Raw genomic sequence first — 9,244 nt, 5'->3', positions numbered from 1 at the left:
TTGCAATTATGCTTTCTGGGTAGGTTTAAAGTTCTTTCCCTTTGTGTAATTTGAAGCTTTTGAGGTCATTGCTAATGATGACTTCGGAATTTCTCTGTTCTTTGAGAGTTCTAAATCCAACGTGTATGTTGGGAGCTTTTCCACAAGTCAACACCTTGTGTCTTTATCCTGGCAGGCTGGACTCAAACGATGCTTTCTGCTGCCTTCCCGCTCCAAATCGACAGTCTGAGATCAGCTGAGCCCGAGCTCTGGCTCACTGCTCTGAGCTTTGCCTGCAGTGGTTTCCTGTGGCCGCTGCAGAAGGGAATAGCTGGTCCCTATCCAAGTACAACCCTTCTGGCATTTCCCTCACCTTGGTATCTCTGTTCCAGTCGGGACGCGCCGGTGCACCCAGGCAGACTGTCACCCCGCAGAGCCTCACGCTGCCGCAGAAACAGGAAAGCGCAGGTCAAATGCAGGCTCCGGATCTGCTTTTAGTGCTCAAAAGCTCCTTTGCTCTAATCCCAGCTCTAGCAGTCCTTCCCTGCATGGTCTTTTTGGGTCCATTTAATGCTTCTGCCCCAGTTTATTCCATCTCTAAACCAGAGACAATATTCACAAGAAGGTGTAAGACCTGATTAGCATTTGTATTGTTATCTATAAATTCTGGTGAAAGGAACATTTAAATCCATAAAGAACAACATTGAATTGGACTGTGTACAAAAACAGAGGACATTTTGTGCAATTTCATTTTTTTTTCAAGAAAAAGTTTGAGGTCTGAATTACGCTATTGTATCTTTTAAAATGAAGACCTATGTGAAAGTAGTAATTACATCTTTACATCTGACACAGTGCCTGAAAAAACAATTGGATTTATCTGATTTAGTACTTATTGCATGTATAGAAGGGAAATAGCTACGTAAAAGTGCTAGCATATGGGTTTAGTGGATATTTCTTCTCTAGGTATTTATTGAGCAAGTTGGAGATGCAGATTAAATGTCATTTTCCCATGCTGAGAGGACAACACCCAACAGAGAATCAGAAGGTTCCATTGGGTGTGCTTATTTGGTGGTGTTAGATAGGAAAACTTGGTTTATAATGCATCTGTAGGAATGGAAGTGGGTGTCTCAGTTCATCTGTGAGCAAAATGTTCCACGTTGTTTTCTATCACGCAGCATTTATTCCCATGCCAAATAACAGCCACTAATATCTGGGATGATATTCAAGGGGACTGAACCATTGAATTTTCCTCTGAACCACACAATCATACATAACTTTGGGGTATATCCCTTGTTTTGGTCACAGTATTTATGCTGTTGTAGCCTTGCCCAGTTGAAATTCAGAAATACTATATGTACTTGGGCTTGTTCAGTTTGTCTAACAAAACAGCTCTTTACTGCTGTAATGTATTGCTTGCCTACAAAACCAGACTGGCGAAATCATCTCGGTTTAGTCTGAACACAGCTGGATTGCAAATTGCAGATTTCAATGGTGGTGTAAAACAGGTATGTCTTTTTAGTTCAAGCTTTCCAGCTTTTAATAACAATATCCAATCTGAAAACCTATTTCTGATTTTAAGATGTTAATTTAAGTAGTTCTTTGGTCTCCTCCTTTTACCATCCAAACTGAAAATGTTTCCTTATAATGAATGGGCTCTTGGCCTCTCTTTGGCCATTTTCCTTTTTATTTTTAAATTACAAAATACAAACTGATTCTTTAGGAAAAGCTCTGTACTTACAGAGCTTTTTAAAGGGACCACAAAATATGTATGTTCTGAGGACCTAAACACCTAACTTGTCCAATCATTGTGGTTTTTGTCTATTTTTGACTTGTAGAAATCTAAGGAAGAAAAAGTAAGACTGGATTTGAACGAATGGCACCTGAAATGCAGCCACACTGTAGTGTCCTGGGTGTTAATATATATGCAACTAATGCGAATTAGCGCAATTAGCATGAAGCCCTGCAGCCACTCGTTAGGCTCAGGCTGAAGTGTTGCCCCAGTGATGAACAAATGCATCGCTAATATCTGAAATCTGCCCGCAATGTCTGTTTGGCTGTTTGTCCTTCTGGGCAGACAAGAGTAAGTAAATTGAAACAAGTAGCGTATGGAGCAAAGGAGTGCCCTGATTTTCATAGGTACTAAGAAGAGGCTCGCAAGTCCAAAGGTATTTGGAGGTTTTGCATTAATAATTGGGTTGCAAAATCAGGTTCTAACACTCTTCTGGCTGGAAGTTCTCCCTTTCCCTCAAAGAAGAGTCCTTCTAGATCGGGCCTCAGGTTGAACAACATGCAGTTTCGATAACGCTTCTTATGTTTTTATTAGATGATGGAGAATTTGAGAGTGTGAATAAGAAATAATGGTCTTGTTTGTGACCTTTGGACCATTTACTTTGAAAGCCTCACCAGTGTGTAGCTTGTTAACACACCCAAACCTGGGACAGCTTATTTTCCCTTATTAATCCTTTGGTTTTGGGGTCCAGATCTGCACGTGGAGACTTGGGCTTGGATTTCACTGAGGACGAACAAAACGGACCAAAGCGCAGAGGTCGATTTGCTGAGTCTTTACCGTGGGCCATGGAGAAGACGGCTTTCCAGCACGCAGCGCGGTTCGCAGCTTGTGTCAAGGCGCAGGACGTTGTCCGTGCTCTCGGATGCTCCACAGTGTTGGGTGTCACGCGTGGCGGTCTCGTCCACGCAGTGGACACTTCCCCGCTGTCCTTTGTCTGGCCACTGGTGTTGGGGAAGAAACCGGCGGCGGGTGGGTTTGAGCTCAGGGTGTCTCCCCACACGCGTGGGGGTGGCTCGGCGGGGCAGGTGCTGTTCGCGGACGGGTCAGCGTCTCCCCATGGGCAGAGCGCTGACGTGCTGGCGCTGCAGCCCCGTCCCGCGGCCCCGGCCCGGGGGCGGCTCCGCGATCCCGAGGCGGCGCCGCCGCGCTCCGCCCCAGCCCGTCCCCGCCCCAGCCGGTCCCCGCGGCCCGTGACGCGGCGGGCGGGGCAGAGCCTGGCGGCGGCGGCCTCGGCAGCGGGAGCGGAGCGGAGCGGGCGGCTGTCGGGCCGGCAGGATGCTGGAGATCCAGCTGGACGATGGCGGCGTGGGGGGGTACCCGGGCGACGATTACTGCTCGGGGTCGGTGATGTCGGAGCGGGTCTCGGGCCTCGCCAACAGCATCTACCGCGAGTTCGAGCGGCTCATCCACTGCTACGATGAGGAGGTGGTGAAGGAGCTGATGCCGCTGGTGGTGACGGTGCTGGAGAACCTGGACTCGGTGCTGACCGACAACCAGGAGCACGAGGTGGAGCTGGAGCTGCTGCGGGAGGACAACGAGCAGCTGCTCACGCAGTACGAGCGGGAGAAGGCGCTGCGCAAGCAGGCCGAGGAGGTGAGCGACGCCGCCCCGCGACCATCTTGGCCGCCCGCCGGGCGGGGGCACCGCGGCCCCGCTGCGGCTGACGGGCGGCCGGGCCCGCGGGGGGGGCGGCGGGCGAGGCCGCGGGGGCGGTCGGGCCTGCGCCGGGGGCGCCTCCCGCAGGCCTCGGTTCCGGCTCCTCCATCGGCCGCTGCCGGCGGATCCCCCGTCACGGCGGGCCCGGGGCAGCGGCCGGCGGTACCTTCTAGAACGGGAGCGCGGGCGGCGGGTGCGGGCCGGGCCGGGCCGTGCTGCGGGGATGCCCCGCGGGATCGCAGGTGCCTCTGCGGTGGCCGCCCCTGGGAGAACCGCCCGGGTAAAACTACACAAAAACAGCTGCAGCCCTGTGGCTTTGAAGAATCCACTTTGGAATGGCAACAGCACACAGAGGGCTTGGCATTTGTGGTGACCTGTGGTTTACAGAATACTTCTTAAAATTGGTAATTTCTGTGAACCCTACAGCTTTTTTAATGTCGGCAGTAGGCTATTTGGTTGGAGCAAGAAATGGCCTTTAGGGTAGAGCATGTGATTTTTGAAACTTGGTTTTACCAAAACGACACCCTGAGCCTTAATAAAACAGTTTCCCGAGTTGGCACCTGCAGTTCCCTGGGGCGCGGGTTCTGTCCCGCGGGAGCCGTGTCCCGGCTGCTCGGCTGGGGGGAAACCGGGAGCAAACCCCTCTGAGGGAAGGAACCAGAAATCTTTGGGTTACAAAGACTCGAATGTGGACACAACAGAGGGGAGTGACTTGCACTCTGTCTTCTTCCTACGTCTGCGCCTGTCCCTGCTGAAATCAAGAGCATCTTTTCAGCCGTAAGTGAGGCCTGTGAACCATAGGGTTTGCTGTTTGGCCTCTGTGAGCTGGAATGGAGCGGTGGTGGTGGAAAAAGTCCCATCGCCACCACATCATCCTCATTTCACTACACAACTTCTTAAAAAGTGTTTTTTCCCCCCAGCTTTTAGACTAAGAAAGAGCAGAAGACTTAAGGTTCAATAGCCTTACTAGGGGTCAAGTTCTGATTTGCGAAGGGGTAATTAATGAAATAGCTTTTGAACTGGGGAGCAATGTAAAGCACCATGCAGTATTTTTGCAGATGTGTTCTTGTTGCTTAATAATCTCCTGCAAGAATCTTGCTGACTTGCTGAGGAGGACACTTGCCATCCGTTGCTAATACTGAAAGCGAGAGCCTGTCAATTAAGTTTTAGTCCTGAGTTTTAATTATGTAATAAAGGACTAGTAAATAATGTTTTCAAATTCTTTTGAATGCATGTAGGGATTGAAAAATAATTCTGATTACATGAGACTTTACTTACTAAACTTTGCATGGAGACAGACTTTCACAGCTTCTGAGAATTTTTGATTTTAAAGTGTACTATTTATAGGGGAAAAAATGGGCCTACAAATGGGGAATGGAACAGTCCAGTTGGAATGATCTTGCGTCTTTGGACTTGGGTGGATTTCTGTTCTTAACTGGGTACGGGATGTGTTTTCTGGAGGCAAATGTGGTGACCACAGTTACGTTTGCTGCAAGGGAACTCTGGAACCACAGCGGGATAGTGTTTGCTGAGATTTCAGATGCACCAGTGATGGTGACACTGTTGTCCCTACGCACAGCTCAATGCAAGTGAGGGAAAATAGTGTCTGCAAGGAGACTTGTTACCAAAAAGGAATAGATAATATGCTTTTTGTAAGAATGAGTATTCTGCCTCCACATAATCCCTGTTACAAGGTCATCTATGAAATATATGTCTGTTATTTCCCTCTGCATATAACAGAAAGTACATTATGTATCTGTACCCGTTTCCCATATGCCACTTACTATGCAGTAAATTACATATTATGGAGGTGAAAATCTATGTATTACAGAGAATCCCACTGTCTACCAGATAACTGTAAACGATCAAAGAATAGCAGAGTGGTTTTTCCCCCAGATTGTGCGTTGCTGTGCTGTAGCAGTGCCCATAGTAACCGGGGACGGTCCGGCCCCCTTCTCGAGCAGCGTTTGGTGTCCTGTGCTGCACCTCAAGGCTTGGGGGAGATCTCCACTTTTAAGTGGGAGGATCCTCCTCTGGGAACAGGACTTGACTCCAGTCTTGGCTACTCTCTGTGTACGAGCGCTAATTACAACAAATAAAGTAGCGAGCTGGAGATGAAGAACTGGTCTGTTGTCCTCTTGCAATACTGTGTCAAAAGACTCTGGGTTATAATTACTTTATATTAGTTCATTAATTTCAAAGTAACTGGAACCACAGGCGGGCATTGCTCTCTGACATAAAAATATGTGTTGTGTTGTTACCACCACTGCAGAACCGCCAGATCTTGCTGTTTCATCTTTATGCAGAAATTGGGCACAAACACACTCTATAGGTATGTTTGGTTAAATTAAGACTCTTTCTAACAACTTTTGTTTCACTTCCACTAGATGCCATAAAGGAAAGTTTTCCTTCTCAATACTCTTCTGTCTCTTTCTCTAAGATGATTCTGCATATTATCTTTTAAAACAGTCTTTGCCAAAAGCAAATTATTGTTTTATTTTCTGAACGGGCTGCAGAGTGACTCTGTATTTTCCACTCACCCTGAAATAGGGCAGCAGAAGCACCTAGGCAAGTGGCTTGAAAATACAAGTTCCTTGAAATGAGATGGTGCTGTCAGTCTCTGCGACTACAGGGCTTGGTACACAACGTTTCGGTTTTCTGTGACCTCCAAGCTACCGAAGATGTGGGATTGCACCAGATTTTTGGTGTTCTTGTTTTCTTCCATCTGTTTCGTATTATGTATGAACATAAGGTAATTATAGCTTGGGTACCATTGTGTCTCGTGGAACCACAGCGTTGTTTGGTTTGGCAGGGACCTCCTGAGATCACCTCATCCAGCACCCCCTGCTCAAGCAGGGTCAGCCAGGGCAGGTAGCCCAGGACCATGTGTGGTCAGAGTTTGAGCATCTCCACAGATGGAGACTCTCCAGCCTCTCTGGGCAACCTGTCCCAGCACCTGGCCACCCTCCCGGTAAAAAACTGGTTCCTTGCGTTCAGATGGAACTTCACATGGTTCACTTTGTGCCCATTGCCTCTTGTGCAGGGCAGTGTCTGGCTGCCTCGTCCTGACTCCCTCCCAGCAGGGACTTAAACACACTGGTAAGATGTCCCTGAGCCATCTCTTCTCCAGGCTGAGCAGCCCCAGCTCCTCCCATTAAAGATGCTCCACACCATTGACCACCCTTGTGGCTCCTGGTATTTGTGGTGGCATATACTAAAACATGGTATTTATTTATTTTTATGGCCCAAGTATTGTTTTTAGCTTGATTTCTTAGGGAAATAAAGCTTGTGTGATCATTCTGTTAGGCACTTACCCCCTCTAACTTAGGAAGCTGGCATCATACTTTAAGCCATATTAAAAAAAAAAAAAGGGCTAGTTATATGTATGTATATATATGTATATATATTCCTTTTGTGAAAAGGAAGAGAGAGAAAGGCCAAGTGAAGGTCCTGCCTGGAGGAGGGGCAGGCAGAGCTTGCCAGCGTGCAGGTCAGTGGGAGGCAGCAGGACAGTCGAACGTGGGTCTGGGGCAGGTGAGTCCAGCCTGTGCAAACACCATCTCTTCCTGGTGTCTGCTCAGATATGCATGGGGGTACAATTTGGAAGGGGCTAGGAGACACCAGCAGAAATCCCTGAGGTAAACAAGCTTTATTGGATCTACTCTTCATGAGACATTTTGTTTTATCTAACCCACTTCCCTAATGTTCTGGATTCTCTTCCCTTGTAGAAAACCACCACTGTGTGCCATAAATGCTGGTTTCTGCAGAGACTGCCAGTCACATTTGGGCACTAATTCCACCATTAGCACGTGTGTATAAATGATGTAAAAGCTTCCACGGGTGGGAAGCGCAGAAGCACAGGGCCAGTGGGTGTGCGTTAGCGTTGCTGCTTGGAGGTCAGAAAGGCAGAGTGGATCTGTGCCGGGCGCGGAGCTGGCCTTCCGACCTCCCGCTGCATCAAAAGTGCTGCCAGTGACATTTCATACATCACAAGGGAATGGTGGTGGCCGTCCAAAGAAACAAAAAGTGCATTAATAGCAAAGTAAGATCTTGGTCGATTGATTTGCAACATCAGTTAATGCTCATTAAAATTTTTTAAAGGGATGCTCATTTAACATGCATATACTTATGGCATAGAGATAAGTACCTAGTGCTGGCGAGGTCTGCCCCCCTTGTGAAGGGCTTTTGCCGCTTGTGTTCTCTGCTACGGCAGTCTAGCGCCTGGAAGCAACTTCTGTTGGAAAGTAGTTGAAGAAACCTCTGTCTTGGTAAGCATGGCGGGTGGTCTGAGTTTCTGAGTGACAACTCTTCTGCCTGTAGTGGGAGGTGTGTCCAGACTCAGGTGCTACGGGCAGGTGGTGCTGCCTGTGTCAGTGTGGTTGGGCCTTTGCTGGGCGCTGGGAGTGAGGAGCTGTCATGTGGCAGAGCCTTCCAGGCTATGGTTCTCAAAGACTTGTTGTCTTGCTGTTGGATCTGACCGAGAGGTGGGCAGCATTGCTCTGAGCTGCCCGGTGATGTGACGTGAGCGTTGGCAGCACAGGGACCCCTTGGAGCAGTGTGTGCTGCTGTGTGTGACGTTCCCAATGGGCTTTCTTTTGAGATGTCGTCTTCTGGGCTTCCCCATGGGTGCATCTGTGCTCTGGGCACTTTACCAGGTCACAGACTGGTTGAGGATGGAGGTGTTCTCTGGAGGCCAGCTGGTCCAACCACGCTGCTCAAGCAGGGTCACCCAGAGCAGGTTGCCCAGGGCTGTGGCCAAGCAGCATTTGAGTATCGCTAAAGATGGAGACTTCACCAGCCCTCTGGGCAACCTGTGCCAGTGCTCAGCCACCCTCACAGTGAAAAAATGCTTCCTGATGTTCAGAGGGAACCTCCTGTGTTCCAGTTTGTGCCTGTTGCCTCTTGTTCTGTCACTGGGCATCACTGGAAACAGCGTGGCTTCGTCCTCTCTGCACCTTCCCTTCAAGTATTTCTATACATCGGTGAGGTCCCCACGAGCCTTCTCCTCTCCACGTACTCCAGCCCCTTCCTCATCCTCGTGCCCCTTCACTGGACCTTCTCCAGTGTGTCCGTGTGTCTTGCACTGAGGAGCCTGGCATGGGACACAGCACTCCAGATGTGGCCTCACCAGTGCTGGGTAAAGGGGGAGGACCTCCTTCCTCCTCGCCCTGCTGGCAACAGCCTAGGACACCGTTCACCTCTTCGCCGCGGGGCCTTGGTGCTGCCTCTTGTTCAACTTGGTGTCCACCAGGAGCCCCGTTTTTCTGCCGTGCTGCTTTCCAACGGGGTGGCCCCAGCTTATCGTGGTGCCTGGGGTTGTTCTTCCCCAGGTGCCAGACCCAAAAGGGACGTGACCCGTAGAAGCTCTTTGCTGGCATGTCCAGTGTAGGACTCGTGTTTGAGAGACACCTGGCTGACATCCTTTCCCTCTTCCAAAAAAAAGCAACATTTCTATCATCTGATGGCTTGTCACTGTGGCCATTGCCTCCTCTTTATGGCTTGCTATTTGCATTGTTATTTTACAGGATAAGCACATTCACTTAACCAGTTTTTTATTTTGATGTAATAGTTGGAGATGCCTGTGGTGTTTCGTTTGGGAAGAGATGGTCCCTTGCGAGAGGCACGGGCTGTGGTTGCTGCAGGTTTCTGTGTGGCTCGAGGCGCTCAAAGAGCTCTCCAGCTGGGTGGCAATATTGCAAGTTCACCAGCTCCGCTCTGCATCTCAAACAACAGAAAGGCTTTTGAGAATCACCCCCTGTCCCCAGTTTGTCAGGGGATACTTCAAATATTGTCCCTCCCTCATGCGCTAATTCCCTTTAA

The 9,244-nt window shown here is 49.3% G+C and overlaps 1 protein-coding gene across 1 annotated transcript in view; it reads left to right on the top strand.

The window, feature by feature from the left end:
- Window positions 1–3,043: 3,043 nt before the first annotated feature.
- The window catches only part of MAPK8IP3 (mitogen-activated protein kinase 8 interacting protein 3), a gene marked incomplete at both ends in the record, with an annotated part of 56,321 nt that continues 50,120 nt past the window's right edge, over window positions 3,044–9,244 (top strand). The window contains one exon of the mRNA XM_080354302.1: window positions 3,044–3,361. Coding sequence (XP_080210428.1) covers window positions 3,044–3,361 — 318 coding nt within the window. The remainder of the gene's footprint in view (window positions 3,362–9,244) is intronic.

Source organism: Nesoenas mayeri (assembly GCF_963082525.1).
Source record: "Nesoenas mayeri genome assembly, chromosome: 15".
In the NCBI taxonomy this organism is placed as follows: Eukaryota; Metazoa; Chordata; class Aves; order Columbiformes; family Columbidae; genus Nesoenas; species Nesoenas mayeri.
The sequence above is the reverse complement of the archived record's forward strand: the minus strand, read 5'-3'. Positions and strand labels throughout refer to the sequence as shown.